The 27,635-nt window shown below is 48.1% G+C and overlaps 1 protein-coding gene across 1 annotated transcript; it reads left to right on the plus strand.

Annotated features, from left to right (window-relative positions):
* The first annotated feature begins 7,546 nt into the window (after window positions 1-7,546).
* On the plus strand, window positions 7,547-19,952 carry TNFAIP2 (tumor necrosis factor, alpha-induced protein 2). The gene is made up of 11 exons (XM_009891058.1): window positions 7,547-7,883; window positions 9,886-10,513; window positions 12,184-12,298; window positions 13,574-13,699; window positions 14,537-14,637; window positions 14,727-14,825; window positions 15,022-15,145; window positions 16,108-16,230; window positions 17,108-17,263; window positions 18,830-18,951; window positions 19,811-19,952. The coding sequence occupies exons 1-11, from the start codon at window positions 7,547-7,549 to the stop codon at window positions 19,950-19,952; spliced, it is 2,073 nt and encodes a 690-aa protein (XP_009889360.1).
* Window positions 19,953-27,635: the final 7,683 nt, after the last annotated feature.

Raw genomic sequence — 27,635 nt, forward strand, 5'->3', positions numbered from 1 at the left:
AGCGCCGCCCGCCGCCCGCCGCCGCTCAACCGAGCCCCGCCGGCCCCGCCAGCCCGCCCGGGGACCACCGCCGCCCAGAGTAAGTCCTTCGTGTCGCCTCTCCGTGCTGCGAAGCTCGGGGCTTTCCCCTTCCTCCGTAGGGAGGGCACGGTGTCTCTCCCGCTTCTCCCGCGCTTCTGCCTCCTTCCCGGCTCACTTGTTGCAAGGCTGGATGTTGTGTCTGGGGTAGGGGGGGGATAAGTGGAAGGGGCTAAAGGATGGATTCCCGCACAAAGTGACAGGTTTCAGCCCCGCTTTGTAATGGCCAGAATAGAGAGAATAGATCGAACCGCTGCGAGGAGGACAGCAGCTCCCAGACACATGCCAGGGCTGGAGGGACGGTGAGAATATGTGTCTGGCAGACAGCTGGGTCGGGTATCTGTTGCTCATCTCCCAAATTTCAGGGCATGAACACAGGCTGCGAGCAATGACTCCTCTTATCCCCTTCCGAACCCCTTCCCCACAATCCGAACATCAGTCTTCGCCACCAAAGCATCCTAATCCCAGATCAGGCACCAGGATCCAGACTCTTCATGGCACTTCCCGCCCCCTCCTCTTTGTCTCTCTTCAGAAGGAAGTGGTTTTCTCTCAAATTGCAGGAAAATAATTGAATTGTGATTCACTCAGCCTGGCAGCACTGGAAAACCATTTCAGTGCCAGGATCCTGTAGGGTCCCAGGCAGCCTCTGTACCCTGCACCCTGCTGGGGTCACCGTGCTGAGCTGGCATGTTTCTGCATTGCCGTGCTCACCATTTTGTGACTTTTTTTCCCCAGTCAGTGAAGTCCCACTGCCCCTAGAACCTGCCTTTTCCCAGAGCACTGAATAGCCTGTCGAAATTCCCTCCTATCCTTGGGCAGCCACCTCACATCCACGTCAGCTCCTCGGGCACAAATTGAAAGGTTCAACCCTCAGGTTAGGACCTGCGGTGTGTTTAACATAGGACTTCTTGAGGCTGCTGCAAAGTAATGAGACTTTCTGTGACTGGAGCATGTGACTGATCTAGAAGTCATGGTCCCTCACCGTCACACCCAAGTTCAGAGCAGAAAACCTGAAGAAACAGTCATTCTCACAGAATCACAGAATGGTCATGGTTGGAAGGGACCTCTGGAGATCATCTAGTCCAACCCCCCCGCCAGAGCAGGGTCACCTACAACACGTTGCACAGGACGGCGTCCAGGCGGGTTTTGAATGTCTCCAGAGTGGGAGACTCCACCACCTCTCTGGGCAGCCTGTTCCAGTGCTCTACTACCCTCAAAGTAAAGAAGTTCCTCCTCATGTCTCCGAAGTATCCAACTGCCTGCCCCTGCTGAGGGATTCTGAGGCTTGCTAATTCTGATGGAGCCAATCAAATGGGAGCAGAGCACTTTGGAAAACTCAGGTTTGAGTTTGCTTCAGTCACCCTTCCTGAAAAAAAGAGGCCTGGAAAGCCAAAGAGTCTGAAAGTGCCAGCAGAGGTGAGCGCTCCAGGGGCTCTAGGTCTGATTCCCAGGGAATTTGTGTATCTTCGCAGTCAATCTTAGCTCTAGCAGTGAACTTTGCAAACTCCAAGCCTCAATGCAGGATTTGGCTTTGGGAATAGTAATAGGAAAACAAAATCCTAGACAGCAGCAGCTGGTTTCTCTTTCAGCGGCAGCAGTTCAAAATGATATTATCCAGACATGAAGCAAGAAGAAAAAGGAGCTTATTACACTGCATTTTCTCTGCTGTTTCCCAATAACAATATATATGTGTAATTTTCTCTTCTCTTTTGCGGTTTGAAAAAATCTCACTAACAAGAGACAGTGGTTTACAGGACCATTTTCAGTTGTGCGTCAGTAATATCAGGAAACCAAATTCTCATTTTAAAATTACAATGGCGCTGTGTAGCAATACCTATGCTGTTCTCAAGACAGGTGACAACACGGTTTAATGCTGGTTTTAAGCATCTCGCGCCAGGTGAGGTGCCCTGAGATCCTCTGCCTGGTCCTCCCCTGCCATTCCCCTAGGGACCTTGGGCCCCCCGTCAGCCCCAGCCCCATGGAGGTGCCCAGCACTGCTAAGGTACATGGATTGGGTCCCCTGGGAATGCTCTGCTCCTGCCTTGACTTCTTTACCAGAGACATAGGTTTTGTTTCCCTTCGGCTTTTGACTCCATTAGGAACAGAGCTTGGCCAGCATCAGGATGGCGCTGGACCACATGGGGTGGTGGGTGTCCCATAGGAGTCCACGGACAAGAGCATGGATTTGAGCTACACGGTACAATTTCAAGGTGGGGCTGTTGGTGGCCCAGCTTATGGACTGTGATTTCCCAGGCAGAACCACATGGGAGCCCCCAGCTTCATGGTGTCTCCATTCAGTACCCAATCCAGCTAACAAAAATCGGTAGGAACAAGCCCACCTCCTACGAGGCCTTCCCAACTTGCAAAGATTGGGGCTGGCATCCCAGTAGACTCTTTACTTTGATTTATTAGCAGCTTATTTAGGTGTCACCACATAGTCGGAGGTGCCCTGCACTCCCACTGGCTGCATTGCTTTACTGCTTCACAAGATGGTTTGACCTGGTGCGATTTTCTCATGTGGGCAGGGGTGACCCCACTTCCATGGGGACCAGGGGAGGGGGGGGCGGGAGAGGAAAAGGCTGGTGCAAATGCAGACAACAAAAGAACAAACTTGGCTAAATAACTTTGGATTTCTGAGAAGCTGTGGGAGCGTGGGGGATTTCCACTAAAAGGGGACATAAATCCTGGTGACCTGGGATGCCAGCGGGCTGGACAGGACTAAAAATCCAAACAAATGCTTGTTAATACTGGCAGCAGCTCAAGAAAAAGAAGTCAAGAAAAAGATCAGCAAAAATTTCAGAATAGGGGTAACCAGTGAATCTTCCCCTGAGTGCTCTCTGGCATGCCATGAGCTGCCCCTCATGAATGAGCTCATTCCGGCGCGTGCGGCATGAAGGCCGTTTCCCTTGAGGTGGAAAATGAGAAAAGGGGAAGCCACCATGCCCAGAGTCCAAGTTGTGTCCTTCTGTGTCATGGCTCTGCTCCGGGTGTTTCCCTCACCCTTGCTGCCCACCCCACAAAGGCTCCAGCCCAGGGGTATGTGCCATGATCAGCACCGTGCAGAGAGCTTGATGGGTCCCTCTCCTAATGGTACAGGGCCTCCGTGTAGGGCAGCAGAAGATGCTATGTGAGCTGTGCTGCTCTTCTGGTTGGAAACTGTAAGCTGAATATACTCTGTCAAAAATAATTGGAGCTAAAGACTCCCCCACCACAAACTATCGTGCCACATAATGAGGATGATGACGATGGTAGCAGTAAATTAGGAGTAAATTAGTAATAATAATGAGTTGGGATCTATGTCAAGTCTTGACCTTAAATCATTAAATCTCCCAAGACTTGGATTTGAGCTCTGTGCCCAGGAAATGATTGAGCATTTCCCAAAGAGTTAACTGCTAAAATAGTTAGGAGCCTGCTGGAGTTTTAACAAGCTTTGATTTATGAGCAGAACACAGGCGTACAGGAGCAGCCTGTGGCCACCCAAGCCAGAGCCGAGCTCCTGGTGTGTCCTGTCTGCCCCAGCGGGCAGGAGCGGGTGCTGGAGGGGCACAAGAAGCAGCGCCCGCACAGCATCTCCTGCCCGTGGCCTCCAGCCGTAACTGGTGCCACCTCCTTTTAGCTCAGTGTTTCTTGTAGACAGTGGTTGTTTTCTGTAAGAAAGTTTCTTATAGGTGTTTCTTACAGAAAGTGCTTGGCCAGTTAGTGATAAAGAGATGAGAGGGAGGTTTTGGTACCACTTGCCCTAAGTGACTGAGGCTGCATTTCAAGGCAGAACTGGGAGCTGGGGTTTACTGGTATGTCCTGCTGCAGATACAAACATAGGCAAACCAGCAGCAGCAAACTGATAAACTCTGAGCGAGCATTCAAGCTGGCCAAATGTCAGTGAGCTTGGCAGCTTTTGCATTAACAGCCTTACTCAGATGCTTAACTCCTTCGGTGTGTATTAGTTCAAGATGAAAAACTGCACCCTGGTATGCCAATACTGCCAGCGGTTCTCACGCTGCTGATATGCAGCCCTTGGGGGAAAAGGAAAAAAAAAAAACACTCTGAAGCTGATTTTGTCTTTCTTCTGATTCGGGTGTGGGGCTGTTTTAGGCGAGTCATAGCAGAGAGACGCGCTGCGGACGGTGGCTCGGTGCGCTCTGCAGCGGCACTGCGAGGGTTTGCCTGGGCTGCAGCCCCTGGCGAGCACATGCCCAGCTACCTGCCTTTCTCCTGGGCATCGCCAGCCCCCACACCGGGCGCTTTCAGAGCGTTCGTTACCAGGGCAAAGTTCTGACAGCCTTTAAAAACTAAGCTTTTAACCAGCTTAATCTTTCCCTCACTAATTCTTCTGTGCATAGAGTCATTTCAATGGTTTTCAAAGATGAATGACATTCATCTTAGTATTGAGGAAAAAGGAAAACGGTTTTGAAATCCGCCTCTCTGGTCGTGATTCATCAAAACAAAAGACCCTGAAAGTCACTTTTGGCTATAGAAAAGGGAGGGGTACTTTCTTTGCTTAGAAATAAACAACAACAACAAAAAAAGAACAATAAATGCTTTGTTTGGAATAATAGGAGAGAGAGAAAGGACTTGTCTGAGTCTGTGCTTGCACAAACAGGAAGGAAGGAATTTGGCAGAATGAATCTAAACACTATGTTGTATTGGGAAATGCCGGCTCAGAAAATAGTACTAGAAAAATCAGGAAAGTCCCAAACGCTTACAGAAAATCCTGTTTGCCTTGATATTTTGTGGTTTTGTGGTTTTTTTATTATGGAAATGTAAGAAAAAGGCGCTCTTTTCCACCTTTTTTAGGATTTTAATGGGGCATCCTGACTGGAGTAGCCAGAGTGAGCCGCAGGGATTTTTTCTCCCTCACTCCCTCCCTCCCCAGTAAGCGTGCTAGGGAAAGCGGTAGGTGGGTAACTCCAGCCGTGACTCGCTGCTGCTGGGCAGCTCTGGTGCTCGAGCCCCCTTTGCTCACCCACACAGCTGGCCCCGAGCCCTGGGGCACGAGGGCTCCGACCCGACACCTCTCAGCAGCCACCGCCGTCCCGCTCAGCTATAGCAGCACCTTAGGTTTAGCTTCGCACTTTGCCCTGGGTCGCAGACCACCAGTGTAGCTGAAAACCATTCAGATCGTGCACACCCGCACCCCTTTCTCTCCTTCCCAAATGAGTTTTCATCTTCACTGTGTTTTAAAAGCAATAGCATTACTAATCCTGAATGTGACCCGGCAGCCAAAGCCCAGAGAGGGAAAGCTCTTCAGCGATGCCAGACTCTAACTGCTCTCCGTACCACCCAGCTGCTACCACTAACTTGATGCTTCGAAGCTCTCCGAGCTGCCGGGAAGCCAGCAGGAGGAATCACAATTAAAATGGAAAGCCACAGTCTTCCAACTAGTTTGCCCAGAAATAAGTATCGCAGTTTATATCAGCATGATACATATCAACGGCATAAACTTAACAAGGGTATTTGAAGATCACCACATTGTGGCCTTATAACCGAAGCCAAATTCTTCCTTTATTTACAGCCTAATTCCTCTCCCCTTACGCAGTACAAGTAAGCCAGAATTTGCCTCCCAGATCTTCAGAAGTGCACAGGTCCCAGGAAAGTCACGTTAAAAAAACATTGTTAGAACAAGGATTGGAAACTATGAGTCACTTTATTTGTTTACTATAATTATATAATTATAATAATAATTACAGAAATCAATATAATTATGCAAATAAGTGTATAGCAATATATTAAACGATACGTGTAGATAAGCAATTCTAAATACAAATTTTTAAAAGATCTTTTCACAATGACAACTTTCCAGCATTAATGATTTGTAGCACAGGAGCATTGGTGGTGGGGCAGGGCTGGGGCAGGTCAGTGTCTGTTTAAACAAGGCTAAACCACCCTGATCCTGGTGCCTTGTTCTTATTTCCTTGTCAGCCAGGCGAGGGCTGCTCTGGACAAGCGGCAGCCCTGGTCACTGGTACCAGTTTCGTTTAGAAGCTCTGTGAGAAGTCCAGTCTGGTTCATCCCTGCTGTCAGAACCCTGCCCCCTCCACCACCCCATTTCATGAGGATTTCTTCCCACACAAGCCTCGTCTGGCACTACAGCCCCACATTTCAACATAAACAGATGGGACAATAATTGCTCTCAGGTATTTGAAAACACACAGTAAGTTATGCTGAAGTTGCAACAAGTTGCACTGGAGTTGCCTTGTTTGGCGATGCTGTAGTTACCCTGCGACCAGTTTGAAAATAAGATTATGTAGACTGAGTGGGTTTGAAGGGTCTGAATGCATCCTTGAGCTTGTGTCTGCCACTGTGGGGATGTGGGCAGCATGTAGAGCATTGAAGCCATGCTCCCGACTGGGATTTTTAGGTGTAAAGTGATAAGCCTTGTGATGCTCGTATCATAGAATCATAGAATGGATAGAGTTGGAAGGGACCTCGAAGATCATCGAGTTCCACCCCCCCTGCCATGGGCAGGGACACCTCCACTAGACCAGGTTGCTCAAAGCCCCATCCAGCCTGGCCTTGAACACCTCCAGGGATGGGGCATCCACAACTTCTCTGGGCGATCTGTGCCAGTGTCTCATCACCCTCAGAGTAAAGAATTTCTTCCTAATATCTAATCTAAATCTACCCTCTTTCAGTTTAAAACTGTTACCCCTTGTCCTATCACTACAACAACAGGAGATACTGCTGTGCTTCCCAGACTGCCATTCCTTCAACTATGTTTTTTTCATTCCTGATGTTTGTGAACTCTTAGCCACCTTCTCTGGGAGCTCTCCTCTATAACGCTAAGAATTTTATTACTGACTTCAGTGGGGACACAGTTAAACCAGCAGGACGGTTGCTCAGCAAAGGTTGCTGCGTACCTGGCGTGGTAGACTCATCTCAGTGTCATGCTGTACCTGCAAAATCAGTGTGCAAGTAGGTACATGGGTGCTTCCACAAACAGATCTGCAGCCAGATGAGAATAGATCAGCAAAAATAGGTTCTAGGGAAGTCTGGAATTGATCCTGATGCCATATAAAAATATGGCAGTTTCGTGGTTGCTTTGAATAGGCACAGGATGCTTGTCCCACCCCCACCCACATCCTTCACGTGCAGCATCCACACTCACTCAGGTCTATACTCCCACAGCACCCCATGGGAGAGCCCTGCTCTCCTGTACCCACACAGGCTCAAGGTCTCAAATCAGGCCTGAATCACCCTTAAAATCACTTATCGATTTTTGCTAAGTTATTTATTAGACCAGAGAGCTGCTTCCATCCTCTCAGTTACCTGAGGTGATGTTGCTCAGGAGCTCTCCTGCAGAGCTGTGCTCATACCAGACGTGTGTAGCACTCCCCACGCAGGGACAACTCATTACAGTATTATTTTTTTTTTAATGGGAAAACACTTTGCCACATTGTGCCATGGTAATTTTTATGAAAACTGTTATAATCTGACCAGTTCTTTCTGAAATTTACAGGCTAGAAGGAAAATGATGAAAATGTTGCCTTTTTTCCAAAGTGAGCCCATTGGAATACGCAATGGATCAGAGGGTTGCATTGGTGCAAACAGGCAGCTTGGAAACCCTTCGACAGTAGCTGAACAAGTCCCTGTCTGTCCTGGACCTTCTGGAGAAGAGATCTGGTCCAAGGACCAGGAGAAGATGAGTGAAAGGCCAGAGGCAGCCTGCAGACCCTCACGGGCATCTTCCATCACGAGCAATGGGAGCTGCACCTCTGCTGGGGACAGCCCTGAAAAGGGGAAGAAAGGAATAAAGGGGATCCTTACAAGTGCACTTAAGAAGATGAAAAAGACCAAGCCACTCAGTGGTAAGTGCTCCTTCATCCTCCTTGCACCACCTCATAGGCCATAGTTGTTTCTAGAGGGGCTGGATGAGGTGGAGAATTTTCCCCGTGAGAAAAAAGGGCACCGACAGATTGAAGTGACTTGTCCGAGGAGCCTGGGGAAACATGGGCTGAGGGGGACATGACCTCAAGTCCTGGTCCTTTGGTACCAAGGGCACACTCCTTGAGGATCTGCCAGGTTGCAGGTTTTCTGTCCAAAACAGAACTTATTTCTATCTCTCATGGGGGCACAAGGGATCTGTGGGTGGGCGAGAAACCAAGGCATACCTCTCTATTCTGTTCCTCCATGAAACCACCACCCTGTGAAATTTCCTCTTCCCCCAGGGACAGCAGTGAGCAGCACACGTAGGTCCTTCCCAGGGCTGATATCTGAACGTACAGCTCCTCCAGTCGTGGGCACTGTCCCTGCAGGGTGCTTAGAGAAGTAGAAAAATACCTGCTCAGAGAAACCCAGAACTGGAGAGAAAAGTGCCCCTTGGCACTTCCCAGGCTCACCTGCTACCTAAGGTGACCTATCTCGTTACCTGGTTCATCAACTTGCAAGCTGTACCTTGAAATAAGTTTTAAGTTTTTAGTCCTACCTCCTCTACTCGGGAACTCTTCCACAGCCTCACTGTTTTAGTACAAATTATCTCATTTCCAGGCAAGCCTTTAGCTGGCTGATTGGCTTCTCCTTCCCCATGTGTCAAATGTTTTCCCCTAAGTGGTGATTTTCCTTCTCAACCTTGAATTTGCTCAGCAAAATAAACCAAGTCTCCTGAAAACAGGGCCTTCATGCCTTTGTTCTTCCTGCTGCATTGCCCCATTCCCAATGTCTTTTTTATTTTAAATAAAGCAACCAGAATTGCAGAAAATATTCCAGATGAGATACCACCAGTGCCTGGTACAATATGTTATCATTTTCCTATCTCAGCTGGGCGTTCCTCATGGGATACATTCTGGGGTCATACCTGACTTTTTCACCATCATCTCACAGTAATGATTTACTAGTTCTCCAGACATCTTTCTTCCTCCTCCATTTCAAGCTCATTCACATCCAGCTTGCAACAGAAAATCCTGTTTGTTGCTAAGTAACTTTTGTTCTATTGAATTTGTATCTTATACTTTGTGCTATTAAATTTCAGCCCATTTGCTATTCAAGTTATCCCGTTGTTCCTGTATAATACGCCAAGCCCTCAGTTTCGATAATGTCTCTGAACTTTGTGTAATCAGCAGGTGCCAATAGGGCACTTCCAGCTTTTGTGCCACGGTCTCTAAAGAGAATATGATGTAAGACGAGTTTCGTAAATAATGTAAGCTTTCTCCAGCCAGGGTTCTCTATACAAACCTTGCACACCTAACAAAACTTATTTTGGGATACGGCTTCTCCAACTTAACTAATAATAATTTCCCAGATTTCACTGTGTTGAGTAACTGGCTGTGGTTCGGATAGGATAGTTCTATTGTATTTATCTTGCTTGCTAAATACGTCCTCCAAAAAAATTTCACAGGTCAGGTTGTGCCAACCTATTTCTGGAAAAGCCATGTGGTATTTCCTCTAGCACATCTTATTTAGCTACGTCTTTCCGTCTACATTTTTTTCTAAAGCCATGCTTCTTACTTGAGATCGTATTAATGGAAAGGGGGATAATAAACAAATAAATAAATAAATCCCCACAAATCTAAATTATAGATGTAATTATAAATTATAGAAAAAATAATGGGTAGCACATTAATGCCTGTTAATACGTAACACACTGGTGATGGGTACTCAAATTACCATTGCCCTAGTTAGAGGCAGGCTAGGAATAATCTGATCTTTAAATAAATAGAAAGATTTTCTATGTGTTTAAGGAGCCTAAGATCTAGCGTCATAGAAATATACTTGTTTATTTTAAAAAAAAGTATTCCAGATCCATCATTTTATATACAACAGAAATTTAAATCTTCACTATTGGGTAAAGAAATGCTGTTCTTTTTTCACCAGTCAAGCAAGTCATGGATCTCCTTGAAGAGCACAAGCTTTGTGATGCTGCTCAACATCTGATTGTCCTGGAGAAGAGCCTGTCTAGCAAAAGTGAGGAGGGACTGAACACCAGCCAGCAAGATGTCGAGTCCGTCTACGAAGTTCTGAAGCACAAAGTCTTCAGCATCTTGAAAGACTCTGTACTGCTAGCGAAAACAAACCCAGAACTGCTGCAGCAGGCAGTGGAGGCACTGAAAGAGCAGGAGAAGGAAGATCAGAATTACCTGTCAGAGAATCCACCTGAGCAAAACATGCAATTTAGACCTAGAAAATGGAAAGAGCTTTGGATGGCTACGGTAAAGGAGTCGGTAGAGACTCGAATGAAAGACACAAGCCGTACTCCTAGAACTGAGAACCTCTCTGCAGTTGGCCAGAACCTCCTCCACATGGGAAAGACAATGAAAGAAGATTTGACAGTAGTTGTAAAGTACATTAAACAACTTTATCCTCCTGAGTTTAATGTGTTCAGCACATATGCAGAACTCTACCACAATTATTTTGCCTCCCAGGCAAAGAAAAACGCTGAGTCTCATCTGGAAGACAAGGATATTTACCTCCTCCTCTCATGGGTGCACAATATTTATCCAAAGTAAGTGAGGCTTTTACACATGTTTATCCCTGGGGATCAACACAGGTTCACTGGCTGCAAACCAGACATTTGCTTGATTTATGAATCGGTATCACTGAGGTGCAGTCTGGTACCTGGCTAGGTTTTGGTGTCACTGGCGTCATGCTGGTGTACACCAGCTGGCCAGGACAGTCAGAAGGGACATGTTCAAGGCTGCTAGTCTGTAAGCCAAGGGCTAACCCCACTGTCCAGGCTTCTGGGCAACAGACATGCACACAGATATTTAGGCTTCACTTTGGGGTAAATTTGGCAGGTTCATTGCCCTGATCTCTATCCCAGCTGCAGACCTGGACTCTATGAGCTTAAAGGTCCCTTCCAACCTAGGTGATTCTATGATTCATTCTTGGAAAATTTGGAAATTTCAGCGCTCTGGACCATAGGGCAGCCAATAAATAGAACAACCTGAGATACAATTATCCTGGGCATGGAGGATGTTTCTTAGGCATTACCCACAGTCTGTGCTCTCCTCTGGGTTAGGAGACTGAAGGGTGAGCCCCTGTGAGAGGACATTATGAGCCAAGGGTCGCCTGTCATTCTCGCAAGCCCTATATGCTATAGAACTGAAAATATTCCTTGTTGTGGTATATCGTACTGGACGGAGAACTGAGGGTTCTCATTACTTAGGTGAAAACCAATAAATACACCAGCAGTGTTTCTTCTGCTGTTGTAAAGCCATTCAACCTTCACCTCCACTTTTTCCTTCTCGTGTTTCACTGGCAGAGTATAATGAGTCAAGTGTTGATCCTGGAAGTTTTCCAGAGTCAGTGCTGTGCTCTAGGTCAGGATATTCAGGCCTGAACCAGCATGTGTTTGGAAATCGGTAGCTGCCCAGCGCTGGGGATGGTGTTGGCCGGGGCAGCAGCTGCTTTATGGGGTGTTCCCAGAGGCCAGGTCCATGTTTCTGCTCAGGGACCTGCTCTCTCCATGGCCAGCAGAGAAAGGAGCAGCAAGGAGGAGGGAAGTTGCACAACAGCCTGGCCCCAGCTTCCAGCATCATACCAGGAACAGCCCGTGTGCGGGAAGCACGGCATTGTACCCCCATGGAGATGGGTCATGTGCGAACATGGGAATCAGGCGATGCTCAGGGTTATTCTCTGCACCTCCAGAGGGAAAGGCTGCTTCCAAATCAGCATCCCCCTTCCCCTCCAAGTGCTGGCCTGACCCCACCACGGCTGGCAGGTCCCTTCCCTCGAAGCTGCTCGGGAGCACCCAGCTCAGCTGGCGTGCGGTGAGGACATGACAGTGGGGTATGAAACCGCGCACTCCGTTCCCAACTAGCCATGAAACACCAGCTTTTCACCTGGTCACCTCTCTATATTGATGGAGAGAGGCTGTGTCCTGGGACGGGTCCCTGCGGCTGCTCTGGGTCCCCCATACCCAGCACAGCGGCCGGTGCTCGGGAGGTTGTTAGAACATGACTCCATTCTCTGGGGTTGCTCAGGGTCCCACCCTCACAGGTCCCACCCCTGGCACAGATTCAGCACCTCCAAGTCCTGCTTGGACTAAGGACAATGTACGTTTCCATCTGTTTTTTCACAGATATCCTCAAAAAGTGTTAGTGATTTGCATCAACAGCTGTCTTGAATTACACTGCCCTTGGAAAATGTGATTGTTTGGCTTTTTCATTCCAGAGATATGAGAAAAGATCGTGTTTTAGCAGAGGAGTTGGAAAAACTTAAGCTTGGAAGCCTTTTGCCATCAAGTCTGAGCAAAGAGCTTGAAAAGAAATACCTTGACAATGAAGAGGTGAGAATCCGTTCAGTCCCTCCTCTTCCCTTTACTGCTCCCGTATGACTCCTCGGAGGAGCTCTGACTTGTCCTGTGTGCACACTTCTCAGCTGTGAGTCACGCACCCTGCCAGAGAAAAGCAAAAGCAAGAATGCTTTTGTTTCTTTTTGGGTGACAGGTCAGCTTTCTCCTAGATGGGACTTGCAGAGCAAACTTCTGGTTAGCTCAGCCTTCTGCCCTGGCAGCCATCAGCAAAGAACTGCTCTGTTCTTGCAAAACTTGCGGTGGGGAAGTGGGAAAAAATCCAACAACAGTTCCTTATGGGTAGCATTCCAGTTGTCTGTTAAATCCCCAGAGGGATTTATGCTCCCTCTCATAGATGGTGGGTTTGGAATTACTTCTGGTTTGTGCAGCAGTACCAGACCTTGCGTGAGCACAAAGCTTGCAGGTCTGGTCTTGAAAAATCTGTCTCTTTGAGGGAGAATGCCTGGTCTGCAGATAATAACAGTTGCTCTGGGTTTTGGATCACTCTTGCCTTAATGGAAACAAGAAGCAACTTTTACAGTACTCCCATAGCTTAGTGCTTTTGGCGTTTTGGGCTGGAATTCCCGGAAAATGAGAAGACAAGTTCCAGGTTTAGCTGTAGCTCGTGATGGGTTGCAGATGGGGGAGGTGGGTGTGAGGGCTGCAAAGCGCACAAAAAAGGCACTTGGTGATCTGAGATACATGTCAGCCACCCTACAGACCATTTCGAAAGCCTTGCCGCACGGTGTGCACACAAGAGGGATCGGAGCAGAGAAAACCTGAGAACATTTTGTTTCACTCTCCAGCGCTCGTAAGACGTCAGAAGTGCTTATGAAAAAAGATTGCAAAACCAGGCCCAGAGGGTAGCACTGAGCGTGACAGGCAGACAATGCGTGGCTGGGGAAATTTGGGCTCTGGCACATGTAGGTGCTAATGACCGTCCTACCCACTGCTCCCCTCCCTTGCCCTGCCCTTCAGATCACCGCTGACCTGGTGGGGTGGTGCGCAGGGACGTAGATCTTGATCTTCACTCCTACCTTGAATGATTCAACTCACTGTTGCATAGATGGATATTGTGAGGGGGTTGTCCTTGCTGGTGTGAAGTGGTGGGCAAGGCGTCCCGTAACAAAGAGCCTTTATTTCTCAGCCAGGGACAAGGAAAAGGTCTGCTCAGCCAGACAAATGGTGGGTGGGTGAGTAAAACCCGCATAAGGCAGGAGCTGCTCCGTCCACTTTGTGGTAAATGCTGTTGTTCTTCCTTCCCTAAAGGTTACTATCAAAAATTCACTGACCAAATGTTTAGATAAAGAAATCCAAAGATGGAAAGAAGACGAAGAACCAGAGAAACTAAATGGACATTTTCAGAGTGAACTACTAGCGATATTTGTTATCCAGGTAATACAGATATATATTAAAAACAAACAATTGCATCCTGCACATATTTAGGCTTTGACTAACCATAGTCAACTCAGGAAAGGGAAAGGCCAAGTCGCTTGTGCAGGATGGTAATAGAGAGGGGTGGTATGGGAGAGCCCTGGCCCGTGGTCTGGCATGGTCCTGGAGAAAAACATTTTTCTCCATGTGCTGGAGAAAAACTCCCCTCTGTAAGCAAAACGAGCTAGAAAACTGCCTTTCTTTCTCCCTGTGTGTTTTTTTTTTCTGCACCCCCAGCCGAAGCCAAGCCATTAGGCACTGGATAATGTAGGAACAGAGAGACAGGAGACAGGTTTAGCCGGGCGAGGAAGCAGCACGGTGCTTGTGACCCGGGAGAGACTGCCACAGGCAGAGCTGCTCTGAGAGCTCGTGCTCTTTCCCCACACTCAACACTCCCCCTCCTCTGGCGGATTAGTAGGGTTTATTTTTTTAAAAAAAAACCCTCATATATTGCGGTGGTTGTGTTTAAATTGTTTATTTTTTTTAATGCGATCATATGATATTCAGGGAAAAAGCAAAAGAACCCAAGTGTTACCTTCCCCACTTTCTCAGCTAATTCATAGGCTTTCTTTAATGCTTCCTTCTTCTTCACCTCTCTTCCCATTCAAAAATTGAGTTCCAAATTACCAAATAAGTGTAGCTGCTCTGCATGGCCCCTGCCTCAGTCCCGGGGGGGATGCAGGAGAGCCGGGCGCAGTTATGGCAGTTGAGGATCTGTAGCCTTTTTAACCAGCAAACACGGCCTTTTTGGAGCGGGCGGCATCTAAAAGCGATCTTGACTGTCTGCTTGTTTGGTAGAGTATCTACAGCGGCCAGAAGCGAGCCAAGGACATCAGCGCGGCCGTGGGCGAGGAGCTGTCGCGTCGCCTGTCGCAGGAGCTGCCCTCCTTCCTGAGAAGGTGCGGTAAGGCAGCGCCGGGCAGCGGGGCCGGCAGAGCCTCCCGCGGCACCCTCTCATCCGCCTCTCCTCTCCCTATCTCCCCTCCAGCTACAAGGACGCTTTTGAAGACTTCAAGGAGAAAAGCAAGAAGCACAGATACTACAAGGCTATCCTGATTGCCAGTATTAACAACTGCTGGAATTTTAGGTGAGGGGATCAAAAGAAAAGGGTTCGCTCCTTCCTCGGCAGGCAACGGATAATAATGTGATAGAGGGGAGGCACTCCGGAGTGAGCAGAGGATGGTCCATCCACCTGCAGAGGAAGGCTTGGAAACCTCTGAATTTCTCTCTGTATATCTCTTTTGCGGACAGATTATTCTGACCTTGCTGATATTTCCTTGCAGAGATTATGCAGAGAAAAACGTGGCAGAAAAGGACGACAATAAAGCCAGTATCCTCAGCATTCTCGGCGACATTGAGAACAGCGGCTTTGACGTACTGCTTCAACAGCTGTTTGCACAGCTGAAGGTACCGTATCCGCACCCCGCACCCTCCTGCCCCACGGCTCAGCCTGTGCCCCTGCAGGCACGTTCACCTGCTGGGCTACCGGTTGCCCAAATCTCTGAATCAAATGCAGCAAAGTTCAGGAGGGCTGTGGGGCAGGTCACCTCTCAGCATCAGTCGGAAACCTCTGGATCACCTCTCCTTGAGCTGGTCCTCCAGCCTGCAGGCAAATCAGGCGCAGCCACATAGGCATGACTGTGCAGACGAACATAAAACATGCTGATCACATCTAAGATAACTGCTGCAGGAGGGAGAGTCTCAACTTGCAAGCGTTTACACTCCAAGCTGTAGGAAGCAATCACAAATGACATGAACTGCAATTACACAGCTTTTGGCTTCTTCATCAAAGTGGCCTGAAAGGCACTTTTGGTTTCTTGGTTGTTTTTTTTTTCTATATATAACACAAGCTCTTTAAGTTAAGCAAGTGTGGTGGAGAGGAAGGCGTAGGAGTCAGAAACGTTCAGCCACAATGTCTCCTGCTTTCTCTGTAGGGCCTTTTGGAAGGCATCCGACAGAGCAGAGACAGGTGCTTTTTTTTATTTTCATCTTTATTTACTGTGGCCAAGAAAAATTTTGATTGAAAACTTCTCAGAATGATTAATCGGTTTCTTTCCCTAATGGTGCCATAATTCTCTAATCAGACAAGATGGTGTGGACAAAACATTAAAAATATGGGAATAAATAAAGGAATCTCCAATATCAGCCTTTCAAGCCCTCATCCTTCTTCATCATGAGGAACCAAGAAGGAGGCACAAACCCAACACGGTCCCCTCTTCCCCTGCCCCTGTAAGTCATTGTCACACGTCCCTGCACAGGACTGCAGGCCACACTGTCGCTATATAGGATACTATACATATAGAAATACTGAATATATGTGTGCATAGAATTTGTTTTGAGGGAACTAAGCTGATTTTCCTTTTTTTCAGCCAATTTATAAGAAGTTTACTGAAAATAAGTGGGACTCCAGCAATGAAATTATGAACGAGATCATTAAAACCACCAGCAAACACATTTCAGACTTCCGGACCCTGAAGGACCCTTTCTACCACGTAAGTCAAAGAGAAATGTCAGAGGGATTCTGGAATGCCGGGGCTGCGTTACCAGCTCTGATCTGCTGCAACTTGAGTTGCCTTGACCCAATGCTAAGCTGGCGAGCTGGACCGGCATCGGAGAGCCCTCTCGGGCAGGATTTCCATCCGTATGCAGTTTACCTAGATTAGCCATATAGATCTTAACTCTTTTCCAGCAGAAGCAGACTTCTGTAGCTCTGCTGCTGCATTTGCAGAGAAAACCACCCTTGCTGTAGAGAACATGCTCTAGGGATCACCCAACATACGGCTTGCTTTATATATGGGTTTGGTTTAGCAACCTTGAAACATGGATGCAATCACGCGGTTCTGTCTCATGGCTCCTTCGATTGCCCTAAGGACGGGAGGAGATGGATGCTACAGAGACTGATCCCAGATAACTGAGCCACAACCACATTTTCAGTGATGCTGGAGTATATATGAAACATCACCATATAAAAAAAATCTTTGATTTCCTGCCTTTGTCTTTTTAGTAGCTGAAACAAAATTATGATGTTTTGTGTATTAGAGAGAGGAACAGGAGGAGCAGCATGAATTCCTGTTTCTCTGGAATACTGCTACTTCTCCAACACGTTAGTGCTTTTCTATGCCTTCAGCTCTTCCCAGAAGGAAACAACATTTGGAAATTCCCACACTTCATTAGTTTGGGTTCAAAGAAATTCTCGGCAGCTAGGATGTCGCGTAACCCGTCATGGGGAGGTTGGCAACCAGCACCATTCCTCACATGTGAACAGCGGGCATGTTTTACAACACCCAAAATGTTTTTGTCCTCTCTCCACACACACAGTTTTCCCCAAGCAAAAGACAGACGGATAACCCCCCCTCTCCTTCCCAACAGGCTATCGTTGAGAAGATCCATGCCCGTTTGGTTAAAGAGTACATCGTGAGGCTGCTGAAGAGGAAAGTCAGTCTGAAAACTCCAGCACAACAGCAAAACCTGGCCCAAAACATCTCCAAGAATGCTGCCGACCTGGAAGCCTTCTGCACCAGCAATGTACGTGAGCACTTGCTGCGTCTGCAATAGCACGGGGCACAGGGAAAAACAGGAACATAAATTTTCTGGGGCCTCTCATTAACCTTTCCACCTCAGCTTAATTTCCTGGAAGGTGGGATCTTAGGCAGAAAGAGGTCTCCAAGTGCCTGCAGGAAGGAAGGCTCCCCTGCCACCAGCCTGCTCTCCCCTGGATGGAGAGCCATGATTTCATCCTCCTTTGTCCCGCAGGCAGCAGTTTCCTTTTGAAGATTTATATTAATAGGGTCAGAAGATTTAGCTAAACACTGTACTGCTCTGGTTTCAGTACAGCTTGCGTGGAGTCTGGGTTTTGACTCTTCCCCCTCGCCCTTGATTTCCCTCACTCTGCTGCTTTTAGGGGCCGGAATGGGCAGCGCTGGGTCTCTGACACACAAGGGTTTCTTCCACCAGAGACCCTTACCTTTTCTGCGTGGCTGAAACACCCCTCTCTGTCCTCTGAGATCCCCTCCCTCCTTCCACGCCTCTAAATTTGCCTGCAAAAAGGCTAAGCCAAGCCCTGTCCTCCACCACCCCATGTACATTGGACTGGAGAAGGAAGAAGCCTGAGCATCGCTTGGTGTGGGCGGGAGGTCAGGCAGCTGTTGGGATATCAAACGGCCAGAAAACAGGTCCAGTTGGGGCTCTCACCTCAGTGGGCAGGGAGAGGATTTTGGCAATGCCTGGCCTACAGGCCGGGTTGTGTGCAGAGCTGGGGGACAGCAGCACGTGGCAGTGCGTTACCTTGCCCGTCAGACCCCATACACACACCAGGCAGCATAGAAACCCAACAAAAGGAAAATGCGATGGGAGGGAAGAGGAGAGAGTCTGCTGAGGTGGATGCAGAAACCTCAGTCTTACAGCAAACCCTACACCGCTTGTATAAGAGGATTACATCTCCTCATATGAGCACCTCTCCTATGAGGAGAGGCTGAGAGAGTTGGGGATGTTCAGCCTGGAGAAGAGAAGGCTCGGGGGAGACCTTATAGCGGCCTTCCAGTACCTAAAGGGGGCCTACAGGAGAGCTGGGGAAGGACTTTTTACTAGGGCATGTAGTGATAGGATGAGGGGGAATCGCTTTAAACTGGAAGAGGGAAGGTTTAGATTAAACATTAGGAACAAGTTTTTCACTGTAAGGGTGGTGAGACACTGGAACAGGTTGCCCTGAGAAGTTGCTGAGGCCCCATCCCTGGAGGTGTTCAAGGCCAGGCTGGATGTGGCGTTGGGCAACCTGGTCTAGTGGGAGGTGTCCCTGCCCATGGCAGGGGGGTTGGAACTCGATGATCTTCAAGGTCCTTTCCAACCTAAACCATTCTATGATTCTATGATTAAAAACCGCCACAAAACTAAGCCAATTTCTCCAAGGCTGGCCCAGGCTAGAAACATCACTGAAAACAAAGAGGCACCTAAAATCACTGCCGTGTCCTTCCCCATCACCAGGAAACAGCCTCAGGAGCCAGCTCGATGGCACCCCTGGCAAAACACAGCTCCTGGGCTGGGCAGAGGTTTGCACCTCCACGATGCCCTTATGACTGCTTTCTCTTCTGGCAGGGGTCCCAAGCCACGTGGCTGAATTCGGCGCTCCCCAAACTGGCTGAAATAATCCGACTTCAGGATTTAGGTGCTATTAAAATTGAAGTTGCAACACTCGCCACGACGTACCCAGATATCCGGTAAGAGACACTGAAACATATTTGCAAATACACCTGTGGAGTTTTAATGAAGCCAGGAAACAGTCAAATACGAGCATAGGTGAGGTTTATATATCCTGAGTCTATGAAAACGGGTGGGGGCTGCCTGCCAGGCTATGGCAATCCCAGTGCCACTGGACAAGAAAATAAACTATTTTAAAAGGCCTATTTATATATTCCAAATTCTGGTCTGATTTCCTCCTTTGCTTTGGGGCCACAAAGATGATCAGAGGGTTAGAGCACCTCTCCTTATGAAGACAGGCTGAGAGAGTTGAGGTTGTTCAGCCTGGAAAAGAGAAGGCTCTGGGGACACCTTGTAGCAGCCTTCCAGTATTTGAAGGGCACGTACAACAAATTTGGAGTGGGACTTTTTACAAGGGCATGTAGTGATAGGACGAGGGGGAATGGCTTCAAACTGGAAGAGGGCAGGTTTAGATTAAACATTAGGAAGAAATTTTTCACTCTGAGGGTGGTGAGGCACTGGCACAGGTTGCCCTGAGAAGCTGTGGATGCCCCATCCCTGGAAGTGCTGAAGGCCAGGCTGGATGGAGCTTTGAGCAACCTCGTCTAGTGGGAGGTGTCCCTGCCCATGGCAGGGGGGTTGGAACTTGATGATCTTCAAGGTCCCTTCCAACCAAAACTATTCTATGTTTCTGTGGTTCCCTACCATACCCCAGGCCTCCCAGGGCAGTGCTGGGTCCCATGTAGGATCCCCAGCTGCTGACTGATGTCCACCAGGGACCTCAGTGTTGCCGTGGGATGGGGGCTGCATCCTGGAGCAAGGGACCTGGCAGTAGAGATCTGGGGGCAGAGATAACACCTGCCCTTTTCTCTTCCTCAGCAAAAGGCACCTGGAAGCGTTCCTGCACATCAAAGCCAATTTGTCACGCAGTGAGCTCAAAAGCATCCTGGGCTACTTGGCAGACAGCACAGCATCTACGCTGCCAGGGGCCCCACTCTTCTCCAACATAAATGTGTCCTAGACCAAGGCACACCTTGGCACCCCCTTTGTGCCAGACTGTGGTCTAAGCTGGGGATGGAGACTATCCCGTGGAGTGATGCACAGCACACCCTGCCACCTTTTCCTACGGAAAGTACTTTGTCTCATCCAGTGCTCAGCATCTCTGTGGGAATCACTGTCCTCCATACACAGCCAGGGCAAGGGGGCACTCGTGGGAAGAGCAGTGCTTGCAAGGACTGGGGCTGCTCCTCGCAGCAGTCACAGACTCCCTCCAAGATCTCCTTGGTGCCACCACGTTCTCTGCCTGGACACTGCCCTGGTGCTCTGACCTCCATCTACCTCACAGGGTGCCGCGAAGACCGTGTCGATGACTCCCCAACTAGCCCAGACTGAGCAGGCACCTCCTATGTAGCTTTTTGTCTTCTAAGGAAACAGAGGGAAACAAAAACTGAAGCAAAAATGTAGAGATGTTGGAAAAGTCCCATGTGAGCATTGCTTGCACCCCATCTGCCTTCCTCTGAGCCGCGCAGGGGCAGCTGCGTTAGGTTGGTGGGAAGGCACCAGGTTTCGGGCCAGGAGGAGCTGTTGCTCTGCTATGGCAGGAGTCCTGCCGTCCCCCCACACTGCAACACCCCCAGATCTGGGGCTTGGAGTGGCCCCGACTGCACGCTCTGCCCCATGCATTGCTCCAGGGCATTGAGTTTTCCGAACTGGCCCCGCAGAGCCCCGGCTGGCCCTGCAGCAACGGTCTGGCCAGGGCAGCATGTGCTTCCTTCACCTCCGTGAGGTGGTGACCCCCCGGCAGCCACCAGCCCCTCCGCAGTGACCCCGTCCAGTGCGTCTGCGCTGGAGTGGCACTCTGCTAACAGAGGGTTAGGAGCAAACCGCCTATTGCAATGGATGTTGTTGGTTAAACACCAGCACCTAGTAAAGCACTTTGGAAATTATGTAAGCCCTCTTTATCGAGGAGAGGACTTTTCCAGACCCCGTTAACATCATAGGCTTTGAATGGGTGGTGGAACTGGTCTCAAATGCCACTGTAATATATTGAGTGTCCTGTGTGGATCACCGTCTCCTTGCTCGCTCTTTCCCCTCTTGCTGTGAGGTAGATATGATGTGAAAACACAAAAGGGTCTGTTGTGAAACTCTGTTTTGTTTTGCAGCCCAGTTTTTTGGGGAGTGAATCACTTGCCAAAACAATGTGTTTAGTTGAAGACCTTTCCCTTCAATTTTTCTCTATTTCAACTTCTATATCAGGCTGCAGAAAGTCGGTCCGGAAGGAAGACGCATAATGCCTGTGCAAATCATGTAATGTATTTATATGCGTATGCAGTATACCGTTGGTGTATTTTTGCATCCAATTTTATTTTTTCTCAGTTAGAGACACTCATTTGCAATGTTTATATTTAAACAGTATTCAAATATGGTAGAAAAGTGACTCATTTATTCTGTCTCTGGCTGTTGTTTACTGCGCTGCCACATGTAGTCCTACGTACTCCTTCAAAGGGCCAATTCTTCACTCCTCCCAGCCTGCTTTGCTGAATGTCACCCACTGGTTCCAGGTGGGGAGGGTCTTGCTGGACTATAGACAAGCTGGAAAAGCAGAGGCAGCCTTTGTTTGTGCTGTGTATGTGTCCCATAGCCTGTCTTTCCTTGCTCTCTGCAGCAAGGACTGTTGTGTGCACTGTGTTTATGGTATCTGCTATAGCGAGGTCCAAAACGTCAGCCTCTAAGCACTACCACAGTCTCAATGTTGAATAATAAAAAGATATATATTTGACATCCTTACTGCTCTGGCATCTCCCTTCCTCCATCTCTGCTGTGTCCTCATGTTCATACGAGTCTTTAGCAGATGCAGCCCAGCAGAATTTGGCCCCAGCTGGCCCTGCTGGCCCCCGTTTACCCTCCAAGCAGCTGCTTTTAAACCTGTGGCTTTGCTGCTGTCTGCGTCGAGACAGTTGCAGCAGTCGTCCTCTGCTGACAGGTTATGTGACAAAATTGTACACGGGGTGAATAAACAGCGCTCTGGTTTCAGTCTGCTGCCTGGCCATGCGCAGCACAAACCTCCCTCTCCTTTCATGAGCACACTCACACCCCCACAGAACTTCATACGTACACATAATTAAAAAACTTATTACACATTATTTAAATGCTTATCCCAACTACAATTTAAAGTCAAATGCTGAAATGACTTCTGACAGCGTTGAGCACTCATGAGAACTGTCACCTATTAAGAAACATTTTCTTTCCCAATTAGTGAAAGGTCATGTTATTGCTATAAATAACTGCATTTTGATTTAGAGATCTGTTAAGGGCCTGCAGAAATGCATCATACAAGTGATTACGCTGGTCTTTTAAAAAAAAAAGATTCCAGCTAAGTAAGTGCTTGAAGGAAAATAGTGAATCTATTTATATATCCTAATTAGGATGGGTAGGAGAAAATGGTTTTCATACACATTTCATAAGCCATATGGAACTGCATTGTGCAGTTCTCTTCATCCTATAAAACCCCAGCTTTCAGCTCTAATGAGCCCAGCAAACTACTTTATCTTCTGTGTGACTCAACATTTACAATGGCATTTATTTATATATGGCATATTGCACATAGCCAGGTACTTTCAGGAAGTTGCACGAACGTCTTCTAATAACAGTGTTAGATTAATACTGATAAATAGCACTCCTATAAACTGAGTAAAATTTTGCGGTCAGGATGGCTGGATTTTCTTTATCACGCAACCTCTGCTGATGTTGATGTGTGCCCCTCCTTGGAGGCAGAGCAGATAGCCAAGACGAAAAAAATAATATCAGCTTTATAAAACAGTTATGAAAGCTGGTTCCTGGGCGCAGTCGCTGTGGCATTGCCAGCTCACCAACTCGGTTGTCATCAGTGCCACCAGGACATCAGCCTGCATCAGCCACCGCATTGGACACGGACTGAGCTCACACATGAACACACGCACGTTCCTTGCTCCCTACCCATCCATCCCACCAGGCACTTCCATCACTTGGCATTAGACTGGCAATCTGAAGTGCAAAAGACACAGGGACACAAAGCACAGTGGACCAAAGGGTGGACCAAGGCACTGCTCACCTCCTCTGTTCCCGCAGGAGTCATCTGCTGCACGAGTCCCTGATGACACCTGGGGAAGCTCTGCCCTTGCTGCAGGGGAAGCCAAAGCCAGCCAGATTGCTCCTGGACTCCTCCCAGGTGTGGACATGAGGGAAAAAAAAACAGAAACGTTCTGCTAGAACCTGCTGAGAAATTTTGGGGTCTCCCTACCTGGACACGAAGAGTTAACAAACTAGAACGTCTGCAATGCCTCACCTTTGAAGCTGGATCTTCTCACGAGGATCCCCTGAGACATGACAGCACTGGACTAAAGGCCATAGGATTTATTGATGTGCTGATTTTAAGAGAGACAGACCAGACCAAAGTGCTTTGGTAACTGGGCCTTTCCAAATTCAGCCCACATCTCCATGTGGACAGTCCTGGCTTCATTGACATGCACAGTGACATGCACAGGTGACACAGTTCCTCACCAACTAATCAATGTAAAGCACCTGCAATTACATGTTCACAAAGGATGTGGCAGCAATTTGCCGACCTCCATTTATAAATCTTGTATTTAGTTTAGCTAGTGTGAACTTTAATACGAGCAAACCTGGAAACCCCAATCCAGTGGGAAGAGACTGTGAAGCCTGGCAATGCACGGAGCATCCCAAAGGAAAGGCAGTCCTGGCAGAACCTCCTTCCCCAGAGAAATTAGAGTCCTGCATCTTCCAGCACAGCTTCACATGCTGCTCCATCACCTGCCCCTACTTTGCACAGCTTGGGTCAAAAGCCAGTGCTGAGGACCAAATGAGCAGGAGTTAGCGTCACTGAGCGTCAGGCAGGAAGGATATTTTGGGAGCAGGCTAGAGGCTGGTAAGCCTGGTTGTGACACTAGCCAAATCCTGCTCGCATAAAGCTTTGCCACGCTGTAGATTGAAACCCGTGGGAGTAATTGCTGCCTTCCTGCATGACTTAAAAGAGGATGTGGCCACACCACCCACATGATAGCCTTGAAATACAAAATAGCTCTTCTGTAGCCACAGTAATAGGGATAGCAGCTAATGTCGGGGGATTTCAAGAATTACTCATCAGTGCAGCAACCACAGATTTCCTTCTTAGCAAAGGTGCAACTCCACACTGCTGGGGCAGGAGGCGAATCTCACCTCCCAGGGCGAAACCAGAGGAAGTGCGATAGAGCAGGTGCACACATCAGGCTGTTCAGGTGCACATTACTGAAGAAAGGTTAATTGTGGTTTTTAAAGCAACAGGAAGTTTTTAAGGCTACTGTGAAGTGAATGTTCCTACTGCTGGACACCATTCCTCCTTGCTACCCAGGGTTTTCTCCTCTAGAAATGAGGTTAAAAAAAATCCTTTTGAACTGACTAACTTGAAGGCTTCTCTACAAAACCACTTTTCATCTCTTCCTGGGGTCTTGTCCCCTTGGAGGTTTTCAGTTACTACTTTTCACCTCTCCACAAATCTTAGATGTTCGCCCCAGGTCCCCTCCAAACACTCCCCTCCAAGTAGTGCCGCTACTTTTCACCTCTCCACAAATTAGATGTTCGCCATCTCCAAACACTCCCCTCCAAGTAGTGCCCTTGGACCATGTTCTCCTAATCTTCCCACTCTTTATTCAACAGATGGGACATACCAGGGCACATCACGTACCAGCACCTGGGAAGGCCATCGTTTAGGCAGGAGGAATTAATTGCTATTTATCTAAGTAGTTTTCATCCAAATAGGACAGAGCACTTGAGCTGTAATAACTCTCCTAATGGACTAATAAAAAAGGAAAACTTATCATTTAACAGAAAAGCTGAGCTCTCAAAAGTACTCATTAGTGTTGGAATGGCTGCGATGGAGAGAGATTAACTCTGGAAGGGAGGAGATTATAACAAACTCTCGGGTAGAACAATATTGGTCCTGGAGACTTGAAGAGCTTTGGAGCCCTATCCCAAAGGCTGGAACCATATCGCCAAGGCCGGAGGCCAACCCCCGAGTCCCACTGGCAAAAGCACTGCAGCTTGAGGGCTAAATCAAGTGCACAGATTAAATAAAATATCAGGATAAATTTAACAGTGCTGTGTCCTAGTTAACGGAGGGTTGTTTCTGCTCTTTGGTACCATTGCAGTCCCCTCTACCCTATACCATGGCCACAAGAAGTGGTGACAGCCATCTGAGCTGTGGGGCCGGGACCGTCATCTCCATGCTCTTGCACAGCAGACCCCTTGTCTTTGGCAAGGTCCCAACCCCAACTTCGTGTGTTGTGACACAGCCCCTTTGCAATCTGCATGGGGCTATGCAGACCCAAAAAGGTTGGTCGAAGTGACCACCTCCCTCTGCTTAACAAGTGGGGAGTGACAGAGGTATTTCCAATGCCCCAAGAGAGGCATTTGACCCAGCAGGATCATGGCAGCCACTCGCTCATGACAAGCTTGTGCAGACACTCTTGGACCCCACTGTCCTTGAGGTCCCTCGGTCAGGAAGCCAGTGTGAAGGGAATGTCATCTGCAGAGGCCGGATTTCATTCAGAGGTGCCATTGCTGTCCTGCACGGGTGGTTTGGAGAAAGCGGCTGTGAGCAGCCCTGTGTCCCTCCCCCAGGGTGCTTGGGAAGGGGCATCCCTTTCCACCTCTGAGGGACCACAGGGCTTGAGGGAACTCAACACAGGCAGGTAGGACCCACAGACCAGTCCTGTGATCTCACAGGGCAAAGAGACCCATAAAAGTTACTGAAAAAGTGGGACAAACCGAACCAGGGTAACTCTTGCCCACGCTGGGTGGGCTAGATCTGCTCCTGGAAGAACCTTGGCAGCTTTTGAAGATCGCACAGGTAACACTGTTAATCCTGGAGCTGGCAAAACACAGCACGAGCAGTAATCCAGATAACCTTTGCTGTTTATCAGGAAGAGAAACACAGGAGGTGCCCTAGAGAAGCAAGGCTGTAGAAACAGAAATTGAGAAGGTGGGAGAGCAGCCCTTCAAGTACCTGTCATGCCTCTGGCTGTGCTGAAAAGTCTTTTGTTGGTCTTTGTTTAACTGTCCAGCTCAGCATCCCCTTCTGATCCATTAAAATATCACAAAGACTAAAGTATTACTGTGGAATGCATGAACTGCCCAAGCTCCCATTTTTGTTTAATTTGATTTCTTTATGAAGCCTCTCTCAAGGAGCTCAGATTGCATTTACTTGGGGAACATTTTGTCAGATCAGCACGTACAGTGTGAAATCAATAGCAGCTTTTGAAGAAAGACCAGATTCATCTGCCATCCAGAGCAGCCTCTTAAGCCAACTTTTCTTGGGTAGAAACCACAGTTGAGAAAAGAAAATGTTCCACCTTCCTTCCATCTACCTCAAAACATCACCCTCCGTGTCCCCTATGGCACGGAGCAAAAGTCCATCTCTCCGTGTAACACTATTTCTGTACAAAAACCTCTTTCTGTACAAAATAACACTATTTCTATCCAGGTATGGCGTTCTTCCTTCTTTTCTGCTATCTCATATGAACAACTCAATAGCACAAGCTTCAATTTATTATTCAGAATGATACTAACTGCCCATTTTCATACATTTCTATATAGTTTGACTTGAAAAACAAATTTCTGTTTTCAGTAGAACATGAGCAATGCTTCCATGTTAATGTGCAAATTATCGTTAAGAGAATCAACACACAGCAGATTTCTGCAATCTGTTTACCTCTCTCTGTACACAAAAACCATTCTTCAGGGGGATGATTTCAAGACAGAAATGGAAGCAACAAAATCTATAGGTTTTTGAGAGCTAATACTTGGAGTAGTAATGGGTGCTTGGATCATTTCTTAGTCTAAGACTCCTGCATCACACATGCACACAGTGCCCCCACACCGATGCTACCACCATAACAACAGTTTTTCTTACAGATGCTCTGTATCCAGCCTTTTGCCCAGTTTCAGCCCTTCAAAGAACACTGTCTTCTGGAAATTCAACATTTTTCTCCGTGGAAAGTGGCCAAATGAGGGTATTTTGTTTGGCAAACTCAAACCGTGAAGTCTAGTATCCAAAAGCTGGTTATGCCAATGTGTGAAACCCCCTTCCTCTTCCCACACTCTGCCACAGCGTGTGCTTAGACGAGTCCCAGCGTGGGCTTTGGTCATTATTCCTTCTGGTAAATTTCTCTTCAAGGAAAACATCGGAAACTTCAGGCCATGCAAGTTTACAATGTTGTAGGAGCTTTGACATATTATGAAAGAAATAGAAATAACGTGCAGAGGTCTTCTCTGTCTTTTCTAGGTTTGTGAGCTGTCAGGACCCTCAGGTCATGCAATTCCCACCTAATGTACAAAATTACAATCTTACTCAATTTCCAATACTCGGGACTGACAATTTTGGAATTCTGAAATTCTGAATTCCCGGAATTCTGAAGCTTTTGGTAGACAAGGGCAAACATATGCAGGGTATGCCCAGAAGGATGAGGGTGGGCATCAGCCCCCAGAGGCTGATGTGACTGGTCTCGGGAGCCTGTCACGAGCTACATGCAGTTGTTCTGTTTAGGTGCTTCATCTGTGTGTCACCAGCACCCACCGCAGGGCAGCCTGTGAGGTCTGGTGAAGGTGTTTCTCCCTGGGATTGGCTGAGAAGTCACCCCAGGGGCCGGGGGCAGTGTCAGCTCTCCAGGCA

Source organism: Charadrius vociferus, unplaced genomic scaffold (assembly GCF_000708025.1).
Source record: "Charadrius vociferus isolate BGI_N301 unplaced genomic scaffold, ASM70802v2 scaffold228, whole genome shotgun sequence".
NCBI classification, from domain to species: domain Eukaryota; kingdom Metazoa; phylum Chordata; class Aves; order Charadriiformes; family Charadriidae; genus Charadrius; species Charadrius vociferus.